Source organism: Pseudorasbora parva, chromosome 3 (genome assembly GCF_024679245.1).
Source record: "Pseudorasbora parva isolate DD20220531a chromosome 3, ASM2467924v1, whole genome shotgun sequence".
Lineage (NCBI taxonomy): Eukaryota > Metazoa > Chordata > Actinopteri > Cypriniformes > Gobionidae > Pseudorasbora > Pseudorasbora parva.
This window is the reverse complement of record NC_090174.1, coordinates 37,014,156-37,036,148: the sequence shown is the minus strand read 5'-3', so window position 1 is coordinate 37,036,148 and position 21,993 is coordinate 37,014,156. Positions and strand designations below refer to the sequence as shown.

The window sequence follows — 21,993 nt, the reverse complement described above, 5'->3', positions numbered from 1 at the left end:
TGGGGAAAGCAGGCTGCAAACGGAGAAGCCTACCCACTGCACGCTTATTTCTCACACAAAACACTTTAAGCAGTCGTGTCATAGGCTATTTTCTAACATTTTAATGTCTAAGGACTACCAGTTTACCAGTAGAACAGGCTACTTACTACAACAATAGTATATCTGAGCTCGTGTTGTTGTTAACGTAGAGCTACAGGAAGAGGACTGGCTTACACAGACTACATTCTGTAACATCATACAAGGCAATCAAGTAGGCTAATGAAGGTGCAATATTTTGAACCCCCTCCCTGTCTGAGTTTGTTGTTTTCTGTATTATGAATTGTGCTGTTGAAAGTGGCGAGGACTGGTGCGTTTTGTTGACTGCACTGACCTACAGCTCCAGTTCCTCTGAGTGTGTTTGTAGTTCGCCTATGCCAGTCACCTCATCAACACTGAAAATGTGGGCCATTAATTAACACTACAACTCCCATAATGCACGCCGTGATTTAATCCTGCCAGGTATTTTTGTTGACTATCCAGTCTCCAGCATTAACCATTTCCCTCCTCCTTGCTCTCAGAAAAAGTTAAAGCCTTCACAGTAATTCATGATGCCAGCATTTGCTTGGTTTTGTGGGTTTGATTTTATTTTCTACAAACTTAGACCTTTTGTTCTAAAAAGGCAATCTCATAAATTAGCCATACGTCCTCACATTATATAAGCACTATGTGTACTGAATTAAAGACGTTTTCAGACGTATTCTCCATATTTTGTTGGTATTCTTGTATTTTTGTGCATATTAAATTGTATATCACCGGGTAAAACTGTTTTAGAAAGTATTTGTTTAAAATTTATAACCTTAATAAAAAATGAATCTTACTTTGCCTTGCCTCTTTTTTTGCATATTTTGATGAACCAAGAGTGTCACAGCTACACTAAATGTAGGCCCATCTGGTGATGGTGAGCTTGACTCAAAGCACTACAGAAATCCCTAACACATCTTAAACCATACCCAAAGCAATCTCTTGGACATTAGCCTATATGTATGCCACATTTTCCATATAATCAATAACTAAAAGGCACATATTCTCTCAATGGCTCTCCAAACTGGCCACAGTCGTGATTGTATGATTTTAGACACTAAATTAATATTCTCAGCATTGTTTACTGTTTTGTATCACCTAGAATATAATTTAGATATAGTCCAATTATTAGCTGTTGGATATTAAACTTCTCACCTGAAGGCCATGAATAAAACAACTAATAATTAGGGAAAGTATAGCCTACACACCATCTATAGAATAAAACAAAGCATGAAATATAGTAAAGCCTACATTCAATATTAGGGTTTCGCAGTAAAGACCATTAACCCTAAAAGGAAACTTTTGCCTGACGCGCGCGTCACGTCTCGCTGGCGGGCACTGTGTTCAAGGCGCGCGCACTTTTTAGCCAGAAACTCTCGCTAAACTTGCAGACTGTGTTATCTCTGCTGTATGCCACATGGTGGTGTTCTTCAAAATCAATGAATGAAGGTATTAGAGCGCCTATGTAGCGGCACCTCGGGCTGACCTGGAATCCGCTGCTCTCTGCAACCCCCCATCCCCCCCCCCCCCCCCCCTTCTCTCTCTCTCGCTCTCTCTCTCTCTCATCTCTAGCCGAAACCTCTCGACTCCTCTCAATCTGAGATACCGCACCGCAGTACGCCCGACACATCAACGTCCAACATGCATAGGCTATTATCAGGTCGTTGTCTTGGCTGTTTTCGACGAATATGGCTGTTTCGCGCATATTTAAATGTCGCTTAAACGCAGGGAAATCGGTCGCGCGGTATGTTTGTACTTCGTTACGACATGGAGTTTAAAGCGGGTAAAATACGTTGCAGCTTGGTTTTTAGTGCGACGCACACGTCTTTAAAATAAATGAATGATTCAACAAGGTTAAATTGACGTCGTCTTAATGAGCGCAAAAGTTCTATTTGGAACCCGTTTGTGTGTTTTGTTCTGAATAGGCTCATATTAAGGAAAAGTGTCTATGCTAACTTTACCAAATCCATTTTTATAAAAAGACCGTTTGTATATATTCGCTTAATTTTTGACAGGCGATGTAGCCTACAGAGTCTGTGGTGTGTGGCGAGCTCCTCCGCGTGGCAAACGCGGGAAACGCTACAATGGAGAGCGCGCGCGGCGCGCCAAACAAATGCAGATTTTCTCATTTTGCATGACGGAAGGATCCATGCACTGTCAATTATACACGCACACAGAATATTCAACATAGATAGCACGTGTTTCATTAGCCGGTGGGCGTGATATATGTACAAAATACGTGTCTGTTTACACTCTCCAAAATGAGTCCTTGTGAAACGGACTTAGTAGTAACATTAAATGTTAATGCAGACAAAAGGCACGACTTTAATCTTATCTTATCTCAAATGCGCCTGTTGAACTCAGCAGTGGAGCCTGCGCCTGAATACAACTGAATTGAAACGGGGGAGGCGGACGGGTGTCAATTACTCAGCCAGCTGTGCGGAGTTTCACAGTGGGGCGGCTGGACAAACAGTGACTGTGCAGATGCTGAATTTGCCAACCACCAAAAATGACTCAACTAAAGAAGGAAAAAACAACAATGTGAATTGGCCTGTCCTGCGCTTTGGTCTACGTGTAGATGATAAATAAATCAACATAAAGAATCTTATTTGCACCCAATTAGGCGTACTTCATAATTAAATCACCTCATTGTATGCAATATAAATGCACTAGGGTAGTTGGAATTAAACCATGTCCACGTATTATTTAATTCAACTTCAAGATTTATATTAGAATATAAACATATCCATATATATAATATCCATTTACCCCAAAATCATAAACTCTACATATACATTGTCCTTTATACATGAGGTAAGGAAACCTTTTATTTGAATTTTGTATAAGTTTTAAATGATTTGTATATTTCACATAAAAGGACACTGCTGAAACTGCTTACGATTTTATATGTTTATGAGGAAAATAAACTTAATTCACAAATTGTTAACCCATCCCTATTAGAAGTCAAAATGTTAGTTTTTGCGTTGTTAGTTAGTTGTGTTGGCTAGGAAGCAGATAAACATCAAGTGTTATGCCCCATTATTAACCCACTAGTTCCTGCATCTAAAAAAAAAAAGAATAAATGTTTATTAAATACTAGTAACTCAAAAGGCCAATTTAAGACAGTAAAGATTTAGACAATTGTTAGTCTTGTAAAATCGAGACTACACTTAAAAATTGAGGCCGGTTGCGACAACCCCCTTAAACTACGATAATCCCTAGTTATGATCATAAATGAACTGTCACAAAGTTTCTAAAAAAGTGTTTGTTGCAACCAGCTGCTGGCATCCAAGCTAAAGGAATGATTTTGTAACCTATAGGGCTGCATTTCCTAAAATTATTGTAATCCTAAGCAGATCTTGAGAACATTGGTGCCAGTGGTTTGCATGATCTACTTAGGCCTTACAAAGCTTTTAGGAAAGGCAGTCAAGGTTAGTTCCATATTAACACACGATAAACAAAAAGCCTGGTTTGTTAAAAAAAGAAAAGACAAAAAAAGTAGCCCAGGTCTAAATATAGTTTTTTTTTTATGTGCCTCTCATTTCAAAATGATTTCATTCTCCATCCAAGTTCATCAATCTAAAGTGTGCTTGTGATAATGTGCAGAGCAACAAAAACTTACTCCGTGGAGGATAAAGGATATTTGCATCCATGTAAAAAGTGTTCATGGATGTTTCACCAGCATGAGAGTTGCTGTATTTGAGTAACTAAAGCTTAGCACTAATATATCAGTCATTTTAACATGCAGACGGTACCCTGTCCTTTAAATGATACTCCTGCTTTTCTGTTTCTGAAGCAAATTTCAACCATTTATTTACACAGAATAAAGTTGAGAAATCAAAAACGCCTCACTGATTTAGCATGATGCCGAACTAGTGGAGCCACATTCATTGCTTTTAATTTGACAAATGGAAGACTATGGTATCAGCTACATGTGGCTGTTTACAAACTATGACTTATCATATTTTTACTTTAATGATTAAGAAAGAAAAAAGCACAGCAATAAATGTAAAACTAAAGTGGTTGACATCTTAATGTCTTATATTGGTAAAAATGACACTTATCAAAACTCACAGCAAACACATCTCAGAGATCTTTGATAGCTGAACAAGTCTACTCAAGAAGTTCCTTTTGAAACACTGATGCACCATAAACTCACAAACACCCCCCCAACACACACACACACACACACACATTGTTCATTGGCTTCAGTTCTTTGCACACAGGAAATGGAATTCATGAAACCAAAACCAAACCGTCAACCGTTCATTGTGACAAGCTCTGTTCTTTATATACACATAAATAAATATAAATGCCAATCCAGATGAAAATCTATAGAGTTGAGAGTGCTCACTGCAGGTGTCTTAGTAGCAGTTCAACTTCTTGCTTGCAGGGAACAGATAAATATAAATCATAAAGACAAATTGCATCACTAGAAGGAATATCAGAAGTGGGATTTTATATGCACAACTAGTAGACTGTAAAGAGCAGGGCTGTGCAGATGTACCATCCTGCAGAGTTTAGTTCAACTCAACTCAAAATACTCCTAAAACAGATGATCAAGGTCTTCAGGTTCACTTAAATATTTTAGGATAGGATGCATGAGAGCAGGTTTGGGACTTAACTCTCCAGGAAAGTAGATCTACAGGAGTAAGACCAAGAACCTCTGGTAAAGAGAATGCATACTGAGGTTTGTTAACATGGAACTGAAGCGCTGAAGTCGGAGTTTTCGTTGTACTCTCTGACATGGTGCGGTTTCTTTTTGTTGTCTCTCATGGTTTAACTGGCTGGATGGAGAGTAGGCTGCCAAACTTGAAATGCTGGATGACGGGGAATTTTTCTAGACACTGTGAGAGGGCGACAGAGAAAGAGTTAACTAGTATCATTCAACTATGCAGCAAGATATCAGATTTACGAGCTTTCACAGTGCTTAAATCCATGGTGTCCGAACAGAATTAAAATAAGCAGAGGCCAATTTCCACACACTACTGCTCACTAGTGGGGCAGAAAGAATTTTTGCTCTTATGCTCACCAAGGCTGCATTTACTTAATAAAAAATACAGTATTACTGTGTATATTGTGAAATATAATTACAATTTAAAACAACTTTTGTCACTTCTATCACATGATCCTTCAGTAATCATTCCAATATGCTGATTTTGTGCTTAAGAATTATCAATGATAAAACAGTTGTGCCGCTTAATATTTTTGTGAAAAGACTAAGAACAGCATTTATTTTAAATCTTTTGAAACATCACAAGTCTTTAGAGCAGCCCCCTAATAGTCGACTAAAGGTTAGTTGACGAGAAGAGGCTTGAACGACTTGATTTTAATCAGAATTTAACTCCACAGGAATTGGTGAAGTCACGCAGTGACAGATCGTTAACACGTCTTGTCCATGCGGTAATGTCAGGCAAATCCAAAGTACTGTGGGAACGTTTCAATAGGGTGAAGAATGGCTGCAAAAGGGTGACGTGCAACTTCAAACATGACTTAGCCTATAGCCACTTTCCATGACCATTCGCTCTATCTTTAACGGTAACCTAATAAATGTTTGTGTGGAGGTGGTAAGTTTAATGTTGTGCTTACTGCATGAAATCGCATGTTTAACTGAACTTCCACATCTACGTCTGTCGGTCTGATTATGTTTGCACTGATATTTCTCTATTAAATGATTTAGTTTGTTGTATATTTATAATTATGTTATATACATTTCCCGTGTTGTACTCTGTGTTCGTTTAGTCACCAGGGCGTTCAGGTGTGCTGCTTGTCTTCTCTGGAATTCTTTTCCACAATTTATATGAGAAAGTGATTGTCTGACTACTTTTAAAGAGGTGGTTCCGTGTTTTTTTTCTAGGCTTGGTTGTGTTTATGGTGCACAGTATAACATTAATACTTAATACTGTCTTAATCAGTATTAAGTCTTAATACTTCTTTTTTTAAGTGCCGTATTTTTCTTATATTTTACCTTTATTCCACAGCGCTGTCTCCACTGTCCTTTGAACGGCTCATTTGCTTCCTGCCTCTATGAAGCCTATCCCTCCGGAAAAAGCAATGGTCTTAGATTGGTTAGATGGCCAAATGTAGTTTCATGTATTTTTATTGGCTGAAGTGCCAAGCGCAGGTTGTCTGGAAACGCCACTCCCCTTACCATTACATGCAGTAGTCTCATCTGGGGCAGTGTTTATGTTAATAGCAAGGGTTTATGATGTCACTAACCTGGGAAGAAGCTTGTTGTAGTCCAAACTGGCCATTTTTGTAGGCAATAAACTGCCATAACTTTAAAAGACAATATCTCCACTTGTATTGAACTTTCAGCACTGTAACTTTGCAGGTAATGTTTATGCTCAAGCAGTAGGGTGATCAGACGTCCCCTAGTTATTGTCTGATAAACATTCTGTCTGCGGAGGTTGAGGCATCCTGCAACCACCCCCTGCCGGCTGCTCATTGGCTGCAGCATTTAAGTTCTTACAAAAAAATTGTAGGCGGCATGTGCTAACATTGAGCCTCCACAACCTAGGTAGGCTATAGCTGATTTTATAGTTTCATTGTTTCTATACATGTATCTCATTAATCTATATGCACAAAGACAATACAACCTTTTTGTCCCCATTTTGTTTCAATCCTTGATAAAGAGAGCACAAGTTTCTGCGTACAGCGCGAGGAGGACGGTGATGTGATGCACGCGTAAAGGAGTAATTGATTGCTCGCGACAGTGTGTAAAAAAATATTTCACTAAACAATTATTTCTTTATTTTCGTTTAAGCTTATTAGTGTTAGTTAGGCTATACAGAAAGGTCTGATTCATGCACTGTTACTTACAACAGTCATTGTGTTTTTTCTTTTCACAATAACATTTGAGTTTATGATTTTAATGTAGTGTTTTTTGTTGCAGACTAAAGACTAACACACTGTTAATCTTTGAATAAAAATATGTTTGGTTCAGGTTTGAAATTCATTATCTTTATAAGCGATGAATTTCAGCCAATGTTATCTATATCACCCAATCACGCAGCAACATTACACACTAACTAAAGTTAAAAAAGTGAAATCGCATGCAACCACCCCTTTAAATCACATTTTAAACTTAAATTAGCATTCACGGATAAATTTTGAATGATGTAATGTTTAACAGCTGTTGTTTTGTTGTATTGCGGTTTTGTTTTTGACTATAAACCAACTGTACAGTGTCGTTGAGTGTTTTGAAAGGCGCCTTTAAATAAAATGTATTATTACTATTATTTATCTTAGATAAATAGCTCAGCCCTACAAGTCTTTACTATCACTTGAAACTATGAGTTTTGATCATAAAAGTCTAGGACTGACTACAAAGAGTACAGGATCTTCAAACTACGCATAAGGTCAAAAGAAACGAGAAAGAAAAGCCTCTTATGTATTTCAAAAATGAAATTAAGACAGAAGCCCATTGAAATGTTGTTCAGATACAAAATGAAAACCTTTCATATATAAAACTTCCATATGAATTGTATTTCATACTCTCTTAGTATTTAACTTGAAAGACATCAGTAAGAGTCATGAGTTGAGCTGACGGAACAGGCTGACGGAGTCAAAGAGAGAAGAGAGTGTGATATACGGGGGTGGGGAAAGACAGACAGAATGAGAGAGAGAGAGAGAGAGAGGGAAGGAGGAGGGGAATTTGCAGACAGACTGGCCCCTCAGCTTCGCTCTGTGCTGTGGGGAGAGGAGGAGGGAGCACCGGAGTCTTCTCAACAACACAGGATGTGGGCTTTGGAGGAGGGGGTGGGGCACGCGGTTCTTCCCCTCGAACACAAATGCTTGCCCCATTAACTCTTTCAGCTCCGGTCTTAAAACTTCATAGAACAATCTATGGCCGGACATTTATAATGACACATTTATGCATTTATCCTATGCAGTATGAGTGGGTAGCTTGCAATTCTGCTTTCTGAATATAATGTTGTCATATTTTTTTTCTGTTTTAATTTTAAAAAAAATATTTAGTTCAACTACCAAATGTACCAAACTCCATATAACGAGTCAGTATCACACCAAGTTTAATATATTTCAACCTTAAAAAAACTGCTGACATGTATTAGTGTTTACAATAGCATGATACTTACTTCCGCTTTATACATTCGTATGAGACCTTGGTTGACTTTGGACCATAAAGGAACAGCGCTGATGTTCCAAAGCTGATTTGAGTGCTCGGCAAAAGGGCCCGTTTTCATCTAAAGGCAGGAAATATACAGAGTGATTAATGAGATGATATTAGAATAAAGTAAAAAAGATACAATGTACAATCAGCAATGTAATGGAGCATTTTGAAATGCACAAACATCTCAGAGATGTTTAAACATGGTTGATATGAGGTGTATAGAAACACTTGGAATAAAATATTTCACTCTTAACTGTGTTAAGTTCTTGTGTCTGTTGATCACAGACCAGTAAAAAGTGTCAAAAATATTAAAAAAAGAAGAAAAAAGGTTATATATTGCATATTTCAAATGAAAAAAACAACAACAATCAAATACCAATAAAACAACAGTTATTAAAGTTGTTCTTTAAATAAATTGTAGCAATATAAGGGTTACTAGAAAAATTATCAAACCGATTTTAGCACTAATATTAGCTAAACAGTGGAAACACAATTAAACAAACAATAGAGTTTATATAATAACATAAAAAAATATTAAAGAAGCATACACTGCTGTTGTAGCATTTTTGGGGTCTGCAAGATTAAAAAAAAAAATGTTTGGAAAATGTAGCCTGATATGTAGCCTTTTATGTAGCCTGACAAGCCAGACCCACATCAAGATGTTTGGTCTGGAAACTCACCATTGGCAGGGCTCAATCTGAGGGGCGGGATAAACGGTTGTCTTTCAAACTCCCTCTGCACGGCGTGCACGCAATAAGATAGCGTTACAACCAAGCAGAGCTAGTTGAAAGATTAAAATTTCGCCGTATCCGGTCGGCAAAAGTCAGAACACATCTTCCCTTCTTAAGAATGACTTCAGTGCCGTTCTTTGTTCTTTTTTTTGAGAAAAGCTTAACTCAAAGTCTTCCAGAGTCGCGGTCAAAGCTGATTCGAAAGACTGCCGTTCTTCAGTTTCTGTGTTTACTAGAAGCACGCAAGCGCAACTCGGTCACTTTGTTAAGCCCCACCCACCGACTCTATACACGATGTGATTGGCCCAACCAGAGTTTGGTGTTTAATGCTCAGAAGGGTATTGAGATTTCCTAGACGACACTCGCAGGCAGATTAGATTTGCTGCCGCTACGGTGCGACTAGATTTCTAGGCTATCTTTTATGCTCACCAAAGCTGCATTTACTTGATCAAAAATGCAATAGAAACGGTTACATTAGAGCTTAACAATTCTAGATTAACTGAGAACTATGTTTTTTTTTGCCGTTTCAAATAAGAGATCACGATTTGAAAGAGACAAGAGACAACTAAACAAAATAGCATGTAATATACTAGAAGTTCTGACAAAATGTTAATTGAAGCAGTGTAGTTAAAATGTTTAATCAATTTGAATGTATCATTTTAAAAAATCTTCTTGAATAAATGATTCAATGACTCAATCATAAATACTGCACTTGTTTCATTACTGAATGAATCTGCATTTTTGAACGAATATCTAGACATTAATTATTCAATGACATTCTTTTTTATGTCACTTGTCGCCACCTACTGGTGTAACGATGTTATTGATACAATTTAGTTAGAAGCGGCAAGTTACTTTCAAAAGGATTTGCTCTACTTCTGTGATAATTTGGATATTTGTAACAGAGAAATAACGATACTGTGTGTGGGTTGAAAAGGTTATTTGTGAAGCTGTATCATGCATGATAACGGCTCTCTCTGGGACAGCGGCAGCCTAAACACAAATCTTATATGTCTTACAAATCTCATCATATGAATGGTGTAAACCCGGTGTGATTTATTAGACATAGACAAATCGTTGTAATTTAGACATAAAGTTGTGTGGGTCTTTGTATCAAGATCGCAATCTTTTTTTTACGATCAATCGCGGAGCTCTAAGTTACATTGTAATATATGATTACATTCTACCTCAATATATTCAAATGTAATTTATTTCTGTAATGGCAAAGTTGATGACATGAACAGTTGTCAGTTCAACCGTTTAATCAGAAAGTTCAAAAGAACAACATTTATTTGAAATCTTTCGTAACATGCATCTCTATACTGTCATTTTTGATCAATTTAATGCATCCATGTCAAATAAAAGCATTTATTTAATAGAAAAGTATTACTGAGCCCTAATGTTTGAACAGTAGTTTATGTGTGTAAATTAAGCAAACACAATAACAGAATGATGAGATTATCATCAAAAGATTATGAACTCTTCTGTAGAAGTGGTAATTAAACTATCATCATCAAGTCACTGTACTATGAGGACTATTCATGAGAGTTTATGAGAGAGAGGAGCTGGTGGGCTGCCCTTGGGAAAGAGCACTTTATGAATGGCAGTGCTGTGTGGCTTTACTCCACACATAACACACACACACAGCTCTCGTCAAGCCGGACTTTCCAGAGACCTACTAGCCCCTAACAGAGAAATTGAGAGAGAGAGAGAGAGAGAGAGAGAGAGAGAGAGAGAGAGAGAGAGAGAGAGAGAGAGAGAGAGAGAGAAAGGAGGGGGTGGGCCCTAGGGGCCTTAGGAGTGATTCACAACAACGTGCAGGGAAGGAAGGAAATGACTCATGTGAGTGGAGTCCAAACACAACCTCCCTGAGAGTTTTAAACTATATATTGTAAGCATTTGCATGAATGGAACGTATGAGTTTTTGTTTGTGTGTGAACAAAATTTCCTCCTCCCAACAACATGAAAATGAAATGAAAAGTGGTCTTGCCATCTCACACTGAAAACATGGCCAGATGACAGATGACACGCACCTCATTGATGAATTTAATGCACTCCAGAAACATGTAGTCTTGGTGGTACTCGTTTACAGCCTTCTCCTCCAAAAAGTGTCGGGGCTCCAGGGTTGGGTGGTCTACACAATAGATGAACATACACACAGAACAGTTACTTGGTGTGACCACAAGGTGTCTCCATGGTTGTCATTGCATGCAATAATTAATCAAGGTTTAACCAATTTAAAAAAAATAGTTTTGGTTATTTGAAACAAATCTGAAATTAAATAAAATACAAATATTAGATGAAAATTTTGCCTTTCGACTAACTAAAATTAAATTAAAGTTGAAGTACTGCAATTACTAAAACAAAAACTGAAAAATGTATCCAAATATAAATATTTAAAAGGAAAAAATATATAATATAAAAAGAAAAGTTAACTCAAAAACATTAACAGAATAGTGTACTAGTATATAAATAATACTGGATATAACGGTCTAACAAATAGTTGAGCTTGGTTTGTTAAAAACTAAACAAACCAGTCTCTCCCGGGCCAGGGCAGAATTAATGCTAAGCATTACAGAATAAGAGCCAAACCTGGCAGCGAAGGCGAAGCCGTTACCTATAAGCTGTGAGCTCCCCCATATGAAGGGAAGAAACTGAAAGTCGTCGAGGCCCCACACACCCTGACTCCCAGCCGGCTCCATCCTATATGTCTTCTGCAGTTTGCGCATCACTCGCAGATACCTACACCAATCAGATCAAAATGCTTGATGCAAATGTGTTCTGCACAGCTCCCCTTTACACCATCAACCACAAAACGCAACTGTAAAATGCACTGCCAAAATTGTTTGGTTGGCCTTTAGTGTGCAGTAATGTGCAAACTTGTTTAGTGAAGTTGCTGGTAGTTGCAGATCTAACCTAAGAAAAATAAAAGTTATATTCAAAATAAAAAGGGAAGCACTACTAACTTGTCAAAAACTTTAAATACGATGGCCAGCTGGTCCTCCATGCGCAGGGCTCCCACCTTGCACAAACAGCAGAGGAACGCAGCAAATGCAGCCTCGTGACCTGCACACAGAAGCATGTTATTTCTTATAATAATGCAATCAGCATTTACTGCTGCTCTTTTTACAGCACCATAGCAAAAGACATTGTATTTTGCCTAATTTGTGAGCTTACAGTCTGAATTGAATGCGATGAGATAAAATGGCATTGTACCACACAATTATGGCAAGACAATTCCATTTCCATTGCAGCGGCCCTGCTCGGCTACACTCAAATTAACAAATGAATGACTCTTCCAAGCCGGATCTTTTAATTATTCTCACAAAAACACTCACAAGAGTGAATCATGCCAGACTTTCAATGAAACAAGAACTGTTTTGTGTATTTATGGTTTATAATCACTTAAATCAGTATCTAAATCATGTTAAGCTCTCAACATCATCCAATTGTTTTGTGTTTCAACAGCACCCTCTAGTGGGTATTGGGAAAACCTACATTAAAAATATACTTGAATACTTGATCCATAACAGACTCTTTTCACATTTTCATATGTTCAGATGAAGTCGCCATAGGTGGGTACATTTCTACAATGGAAACTATAAAAAATATGCTTTTATGCACTTCCATTTCCTCCAATAGCAAAACCTATGATAGGTTTATAACCTTTTAGAACCTTTATAAAAAGAGTTACATATATATTAAGATGAAAGATTACCACAGGTCAGTATATAGAAAGATGTCAAATTTCGTCACCTAAACACCTATTGTATTAACATGTTTTCGGTAGTATAGGCCCGGTTTCACAGACAGGTGTTTGATTAAGCCAGGATTAGGTCTTCGTTAAATTAAGACATTTATGTAGCTTTTTTAAAATGTGCCTTAAAAAAACCTTACTGGTGTGCATCTTGAGACAAAACAATGGAACGGACATATTTTAAGATATATCAGTGCAAGTTGCTTTCAGTGAAGACAATTCAAACATGCACTAGTCTGGGACTAGCTTAAAACTTGTCTATGAAATAGACAAGGCAATAGAGTTATAAATGTACATACATTTTTTTTTTTTAAATGAAAATAATCTACTTTTCTGCAATGCGGCATTTTATTTTCAAGTAAAAAGAAAGTAATAAAATAAGAACAAATTTCAAACAAAACTACAAATAAATGCAATAGAATAAAGAGAGATATGACATTTAAAAAAGACAAATTATTTTGTTGACAATAATAGGGCACTATGATTTTTATAACAAGAAATCCATGTTGTGTATTTCAGTGTTACTGCCTTACTGGTAACCAAATGAAGACATAAAACTTTAATTAATTTTAAATCTAATTCAATTTAAATAAATCATTTTATTGACAAACAGAGTGGTGCACAACAGAGGTTTACTGTTAAAATTAAAACATGGAAGAAAATTTGTGAGTCTTCTTCCTTCAAAATAAGTTAATACTTATTTCATTGTTATTATATGCACTGTATAATAGTAATACAATAGTACATCGTACTATACAATAGTAATATATCTCTTATCACAAATTAAACCAAACTTGTTGCCATGAAGATTTTCTGTGTATATTATGAGAATAGTTTCTCAAATTAAACGGTAAGATGTTCATTCACTTCATGTTCGTGACTCTCACGAGCATGTCGTGAGCGTTATATGTGCTTCAGTGTGTTTATGTGGAAAAAACATGCGTCTGTGGACGTAGGATTCACATTCAAGTAGTCTTCTTGCAGTTTAATATTCACAGACACTAGTCCATATCACAATGTGGTAAGTTAACTGACCTATTTTTGATTTATTTATCCGAAATTTGACAAATTACGTGACATTTTACGTCATTACAGTAAATTCTGTTTTTATGGCTGCATTGCTTCTGTGTCTTCTGCCTTTATTGCTTGTGCCGCTGGTAGGCATGTGCCGATATCAATTTTTCATGTTGCGATTAATTGATGAAGTTTTATCACGATATACGATATTATCACGATATTGAAATAAGTTGCACAAAAAAAGTGTTGCCATAGCATAACAGCTTTAAGAACTATTTTTGTAAGAACAAAAATAACTGAATGTTTAAATACAATAATACAATGCACCAAAAATATATACAGCTCTGGAAAAAAAAATTAAGAGACCCCTCATTGAGAAATCAATGTTATGTGGTCTCTTGATATTTTTCAGAGCTGTAAAAGTACAATTTTCAAACAGATTAAATTGCAAAAAAATTTGGCTATAAAGAACAACAGGTGGCTTACAAATTACAATAAGGTCTCATTATTTAATTCATTAACTAAGATTGAGCAATAGCTACATTTGGTACAGAAAGTATAATGTTTTTGGTAATGTTAGTTAAGAAATACTGATCATTGTTAGTTTTATCTTAGGTCCATTAACAAAGTTATTTTGATTTTGATTTTAATGTTATTAAACAGTAACTAAGAAATTAACATAGAATGATTCATTCTTTATAAGTATTTTTCATTGTCAGTTTGGTAATAATGAATTAACATGTTCATTAACTAATGAAGTTGTATGTCTCAAAGTTTTACTGAACAATAACAGAACGTTCTAATTATTAGGGCATGTTGTAGTCCAGATTAAAACATAAAAATGTTTAAGTTTAAAAATAAATAGCCTATTAAGTATTTGGTGCTTGATGAACAACATTGAGATTACAAAAACGAATGGATGTTTTAAATAGGGCTGGGAATCGATTCCAAAAAGAATCGATTCCTCGATTCCTAGGCGTTGGGAATCGAGAGTCGATTCCAACGTTTGGAATCGATTCCATCTCGGGGAATCGACTCCTCTTTATTCACTTGTCTCTCGCTTACTAATAATGATTGGAAGTCTATTTATTTTTTGCAAAAGGTTCTTTTGAACACTTAGTTTCAAATTACGAGTTAAAAATAAAGCAATTCAGCGTTTTTTTTTTTTGCGTCATTGTGTGATGGCGTCACTAGAACGTAATTCTAACTACTTATTTTTATGGTATGAAACTTTCAAATCGAGCCGTATGTGAACGCATATCGCTGATTATTACTATACCTTTCCTTCACTTAGTTTAATAGTGTTTATTGTCATTGTTTCCTTCTGTGATGCTGCATCGTGGACAAGTTTGCTACATTTTGCACACAAAAACTCCATAATTTTAAATTGTGAAATGGTTCTGTTATCCACAACGGTAGGTTTTGAGCGCTGCTTACAGATGCAGATGTGAGGGTCTTATTTTAATTTTCTATTTTCTTTTATTTTCATTAATCCATTGATAACAGAAAGAAAATGCGCCTAGTACAGCTTAATGACCGAGTCTATGTTGCTATAGTAATGAACGCAACTTGCTCGCGCATCTGATTGACAAATAAACTGCGCACTCTTATATAATTTTTTTTCTTTAATATTGTGGTTATTTTACCTCGTACATTCTGTGCAAGCACTTATTTGAATGTAGTCATTTAACTTAACTGTGCACATGCATTTTAGACATGTCATGTAGTTTTAAACATGCAATAAATGCACATCCATGAATAATGTGCTATCCTTTTGATTTATTAGGCTAAATCGTATTTACTTCTGGGCTATATGGGCCATTTCAGGAGAATCCATCATTTAAAATTCATCAGAGTTATGGAAACGTATCATCATTTTACAAATAAAGTTTCAGAGAAGGATACTTTCTACATCCTTGCATCCTGCGGTCACTCCGGAACTAGGTTCACCATCGATTTTGTTAAAAAAAGAAGAATCGAAAAGGAATCGAAAACAACATTTGGGGAATCGATTCTTGGAATCGACTCCGTCGATTCCGGAAACAGGAATTGGAATCGGAATCGATTCCAAAAATTTCGGAATCGACCAGCCCTAGTTTTAAAAACTACACGCGTTTTTTTGTTTGTTTGCTGGTTCCCGGGGTAACAGCCGCATTCTGCAGTTCATCAGCGCCCTCTGCTGTCACTGAGCGGCACTTCAGCAGCCTTCACCGGCTCAGTCATGTGCAAATGCACGTTGGGCTTGTTTATATCTGAGCGCGTGTCCCTTTGGCAGAATACAGCGGTGTTGAGCATTTATACGGTTGATTGGCAAAGTATTCTTGAATGCATTATAAAAATAAAAAAAATAGTTAATAAATTATTATTTACGATATTTTAAAGTGCCCACGATAACAATATCGTGCATATTCATTATCGTGATAAATCGCATTATCGAAAATCGGCACATGTCTAGCCGCTGGCAACAAAAACTAGCTTGGAGTCGAAAAGACATGAGACTGACTGGCTGGTCACTGATCCGGGCTGATCATGCAGAAAACCGGACGATTCCGAACACTGGCCAATCGATCAGTGCATCTCTACATATAAGAAATGCAATTACAATAAACACTTATATTCAAACACAGACCTGTGCCATAGTCAATCCTTGTGGAGTTGCCCACAGACTCTTTCAGGTACACGGCTATCTCTGGAGCAGCATCATGGCGGTCTGATGGCAGAATGGACATGACCAGTGGCTCTGCATCCTGCACACACAAAACATTTACAATCATTTCAACTCAAAACAACTGCCCTGAAAAAAAAAACCCGCACACAACTATGGAAGTCCGTTTCTGCCATTAAATAAAAAAATCAAAAAGAGTAATTGTGACTTTTTATCACAGAATTCTGACTTTTTTTCTCACAATTGCGAGTTGTAAAGTCACAATTCTGAGATAACTCACAATTCCATGCTGTCACAATTCTGACTTTTTATCACAATTGTGGAAAAAAACTTGCAATTGCGTGATATGAAGTCAGAATTCTGAGACATAAACTCGCAATTGTGTGATATAAAGTAAGAAATCTGACTGAGAAAAAAGTCTGAATTCTGAGACATAAACTCGCAATTGTGAGTTTATATCACACAATTGTGAGTTTATATCTCAGAATTCTGACTTTATAACTCGCAATTATGAGAAAAATACTCTTTTTAGTGGCGGAAACGGGCTTCCATACGCAACAAATTAAACAATGCCAAGAAAAAACATTTCCCTGAAAGGGTTAGTTCACCCTCATATACCAAACATATAAGACCTTAAGATCCGAGAGCTCTGACTCCTCCATAGACAGCAACATTATGAACACTTTAAAGGCCCAGAAAGGTAGTAAAGAGATTGTTAAAATAGTGCATGTGACTACAGTGGTTCAACCAAAGGGAATACTTTGATTCTTCAAACTTTACTGAACAATTTTTTCTCGTTTGTGTCAGACTCTTACGCTGTCGATGTAGTATAAACTATGTTGCTGTCTATTGAGAGGCCAGAGAGCGATCTCATTTCCTCTTTATTTGTGTTCTGAAGATGAACGAAGGCCTTACAGGTTTGGAACAATATGAAGGTGAGTAATTAATGACAATTTTAATTTTAGGTGAACTATCCCTTTAACAAATTATTTTATTCATATACTGCCCTGAAAAGTTCATTTTGAATTTACAGAAACACAAGAAAACAAGAAATAATCAAATAGGCGTTGATACTTTATGAAAGCACTATAATTCCAAAGCAAGTAAAAACAATTTGAAGGTAAATATTTTTGATTTCACACCAGTGCTTAGTCTTACCTGCTCCAGTTTGGCATACCATGAGCGGTAAGCTTTATTGCCGAAGCGAGAAGGCTGGTCTACTGGTGGCGTCTCATCAATCCAACGATCTAATGTTCCCAACATCGCAAGCAACTTCTCCACTGTCTAATATCAAAGAAATGCAAGCAAGCACATTTCTATGAACATATACCGGTTACTTCATCGGTTACACACAGATGCACATACAGCAGTATAGAGAGAAGCAGGATAGAGACCCACCTCAGACACCAGGTATTCACATGTAAACTTCTTTCCCTTCACACCCTCATTCAAGGTCAGAATGAATCCCATGTAGTCCGCGTATGCCTACTTACACAAAACAGAAATTTGCTCAAATATTGTAAATATATGTTTAGATGTGCTTTTATATTTTGAAAATCACCCTGTGTATTAAAAAACACTACTATGGTATTTGTAAGAGTAGTAACTCAAACTTAAAGTCATTCATTTGATTGTGATTTCAACAAGACTGCCACTATGAGTCAGTGACCTACTGACAATAGAATAGAAAACTCTTTCTAGACCAGTGACTTAGTGTCCCTATTATGTTTTTTTCTGAATATTCCCTTTTATTAAGTGTGTAATATAGCTGTTTGTAAATGTAAACATTCTGCAAGGTTTAAAGTTGAAAGTGCCCAATAAATAATATTATTGTCTCCCAAAAGAAGAAACTACACATAACCACCTAAACAAGTCATCTATAATTTGAATCCCACCGTGTTACAGTTTATACGTCACTAGAAAAGACATTTGCATATGCATAATGCACACGTTGTCTGCCCGCGAACAACTCGACCTGCCTTCAAAGCAAACACGTCATATTACTGACGTCACTATTCTGCTTCTCAAGTCTCGGAGTTCAACGTGGGATTTGCCAAATGTTTGCTCTTGAAAGATCCCTGTTTATGTTGACCAGCTTGCTCAGAATCACAATCTGTAAGTATGAATAATTACGGAAGCATACATTTTCTACTAGATGTTCAAAATACACAATTTTGTGTTTTACATTGTGTAAGTTTATGGCTAACTCTCGTCATTACTGTCTTACTAAATTATTCTGCTAATCAGCTGTGGGCCACTATTGCCTAAAACTGTGTCTGTTAATGCAGATTGTCTGTCATTCTTACTACTTTGAGTAAAGATAAAGGGTGGACTGAGATTTCTTTTGAAAACTTTAATGTATCAACTGTATCAAGTTTAATTGATACAGTTAATACAGTTCCTGCACGTGCACCGCAATAAATTAGAAATATATACACACACATGGGTTTGTTGATGGGCATACTTTTGTTAATGCTGATGGTAAGGAATTACAGTTGCAACAACTCATAATGTACCTCAAAATGAGTAGCGTATCACTGAGAAACGTCCTGCTCAAGTCTCCTTGCGATGGAGGTTGAGGTTGAATAACTAATGCTTCATCATCGGACACGCGCTTGGACTGATATGGTAAAATAATGGTAAGACTTCATCGTTACTGTCTTTACAGATTGTACAATTGCTGCGCTCTGGACGGAGCTGGATGGTAATGGAAGTTTAGCTTCCAAAACATGCGCTGTAAGCGGTAAACCAATCACAACAGACTGTGCCATCTGATATAGAGCAGAGTAGGCTCTCGGAATGGAGGGTTAGAGAGACTGATTCATTCGACAAGTCGTCTGAGAATCATTGAAAAATTTGTTGATGTGCAATGTATATTATGGATAAATGAAAGTGTTTTTAAACCTTTGATGTATGTAAACCGTTTGAACTCCTCTGAAACTAAATTAGGAACCTTTAAAATAGCACATTTCTAACGTGGAAAAATACTGGGTGTACCTTTAACGGGATTAGACTAGTATATACAGAGGTTCTAGTGATTATTATTAGGGCCGGGACTTTAACGCGTTAATTAAGATTAATTAACTACGGGACTTTAACGCGTTAATTAATTACGCAAAAAAAAAAAAAAAAATTAATCGCACTTATTTTTGCCCCGCGGAACGTTTTTCAATGAATGAGTTTTGACGGACCGATTATACTGGAACACCAACTAGCGCTCATGAGTCACGACAACAACCATGAAAACAACAAACCATAGTGAACATGAACGAAGAAGCTGATGAGACCGCTTTGCTTGGCCCCGTGGATGGGAAATTTAGTTTTAAAAAACGAAATGATGGAAGCGTCGACAAGAGCATGGTTGTGTGCAAGCTATACAACAGGGGTATCCAAAGTCGGTCCTGGAGGGCCACTGACGTCCTGCAGAGTTTAGCTCCAGCTTGCCTCAATACACTGCTAAAGTTTCTAGTATGCCTAATAAGACCTTAATGAGCTGGTACAGGTGTGTTTAATTGGGGTTAGAGCTAAACTCAGCAGAACAGTGGCCCTCCAGGAGCAGGATTGGACACCCCTGCTATACAACAAGGAATTAGCGTATCACCGCAGCACATCGAGCCTCAAATATCACAAATACGCTTTCGCTACACTTAATGGCAAACATTGCACTGGTCTGCTGGACTGAAATAAATAAACAATATTTTGTTGATTAAGCTTATGTATTCAGTCATTATTCAATGGTATACTAAAAATACATGTGAAAAATTACTTCTCATTGTTCTCAGGTAAAATATTTATATGCGATTAAAATGCGATTAATTTCGATTAATTAATTACAAAGCCTCTAATTAATTAGATTAATTTTTTTAATCGAGTCCCGGCCCTAATTATTATGTTTTAGAACTAAAACGTAATGATGCTGCTGCAACTAGGCAAGGCAAGAACAAGTGTGTCAACAACAGAGCTTCCTTAATATCTTTAAACTCTAGGGATACGGTGGTGGAAAGAGACTGATTAAGCGAGCTATACTCCCAACTCTCAATGTAGCAGATAACCTACTCTCATAGTGGGTTTTACAACATACCTGTGATCTTTTCCATTTTCCCATATCAGGCACCATGCTGATCTCCTTCTTTGGCACTATGAAGTTGAAACTGACAGGACTGGGAGGCTTGTCATCCTCTTGGGAGGAGCCTGTGCAAGAGACAAAAAATATGTTTTTAGTGTCAAATGATAGTATATTGAAATTTGGTTTTAGCCATTCTAAACTATTTTAGAATATATCTTTTATATTTAAATATATAATAATATATTTTATAAGTACATAATATAAGTAATCATCATCATCATCATCATCATCATCATCATCAAACCCTAGGGTTATAATCACAGTATTTGTATGGTAATCTGAAAAAAAGAATTAACGTTTCCCTTGATAGCTAAGATTGACAAAGTCACACAATGCATTCCAGCTAAACATGAACTCAATCCACAGGTTCTGATCCATGTTTTAATTGTGTTTTTGTCACCAAGAATTGAGCCCTTTCTGCAAAAATGTTAATGGTAGTCACACACATACAGCTAAGGATTCTAGATGAAAACCCTAATGTAATGCATTAAGTATATAATTGTTCATCACACATTGGCAATTGAAAATATGTATTTCTTGTGGGTTGATAAGTGTACTCCATGACTATGTGTGGCAATGAACAGTAAACTTTAATGTGTGTAAATACTGTATCAAAATAATTGTTTAATAACAATGTCAAAACACAAGGTTCTGTGGTTTGACCCTTTTGGCATACTGACTTTCATTTTAAGTTCCAATTTCCAAGTATTTAATTTACTATTAATTTACATACATATCTTTCTGTTTAATTTTAAAGAATAGTGGGAAGAATTAATAACCAGCAGCCACTTAAAACAAACTTTCCACAAAACTAAATATAATACATTTATTCCCACGGCCAGAGAAAAAAAAGCCTTTTTGGAGCAAAACTTTACATCACTACATTACACACTGTTATATCCGGAAAAAAACATGCTGCCTGCACTCGTTTTTTTTTTTTTAATCGACAAGTAAGTTACTGATGCTCCTCTTTTTACAGATGGGTTAGCCAACTTTGAAACTAAATGTTTTCAACCTCTAGGCCCATTTTTTTTAAATAAATATATATATTTAACAAATATATATTTAAGCAGTCTACTTAATTAATACTGCAAATAAATAAAAAATATCAGGTCATATGGTCCCATATACTGCGTAATCGCATATAAATGTGCACGTCGCAGATCTGTCAGACTACCATCGATTCATAACATGAGGCGCGGCGAGACCACAACTAAGCATTTGCACACACGCACTTAACATTCACCGCTTCGGGTGCTGCATAACAACATACATACTGACCTTGATATTACTGGTATTTTCGCTTCTGAATTACCCGTGATTAAATACAAATTTGATTGACGTGAATTACCTGACGACTGCTCAGTCTCCGCCATGTTTACAGCTGAACATGAAAACACGACCCTTCAACTCTCACCCGCAGTTTCGCGTAAAATATTTTTAAACTTAATCAGCGACTGTAAACTACGTTTTGTTTTTTTTTGTTTTAATGTGATTATCATC

At 36.5% G+C, this 21,993-nt stretch overlaps 2 protein-coding genes across 3 annotated transcripts in view; one reads left to right on the top strand and one right to left on the bottom strand.

The window, feature by feature from the left end:
- The window catches only part of ier5l (immediate early response 5-like), a 2,320-nt gene extending 1,462 nt beyond the window's left edge, over positions 1 to 858 (top strand). The window contains exon 1 of the mRNA XM_067440145.1: positions 1 to 858. This exon is cut by the window's left edge and continues 1,462 nt beyond it. The gene's annotated coding sequence lies outside the window, so the exon portion shown is untranslated.
- A 3,225-nt stretch (positions 859 to 4,083) lies between these two features.
- On the bottom strand, positions 4,084 to 21,909 carry ptpa (protein phosphatase 2 phosphatase activator). 2 transcript variants are annotated; one of them, XM_067438687.1, is made up of 10 exons: positions 21,842 to 21,909; positions 20,446 to 20,555; positions 17,763 to 17,849; positions 17,523 to 17,648; positions 16,329 to 16,446; positions 11,892 to 11,991; positions 11,543 to 11,667; positions 10,959 to 11,059; positions 8,160 to 8,267; positions 4,084 to 4,907 (listed from the first exon to the last, which is right to left on the bottom strand). In XM_067438687.1, the coding sequence occupies exons 1-10, from the start codon at positions 21,864 to 21,866 to the stop codon at positions 4,833 to 4,835; spliced, it is 975 nt and encodes a 324-aa protein (XP_067294788.1). In that variant the 5' UTR covers positions 21,867 to 21,909; the 3' UTR covers positions 4,084 to 4,832. The 2 variants fall into 2 exon arrangements, with proteins under 2 accessions (XP_067294788.1, XP_067294789.1); XM_067438688.1 differs by lacking the exon at positions 21,842 to 21,909 and having other exon boundaries at positions 17,763 to 17,852; positions 20,446 to 20,558.
- Positions 21,910 to 21,993: the final 84 nt, after the last annotated feature.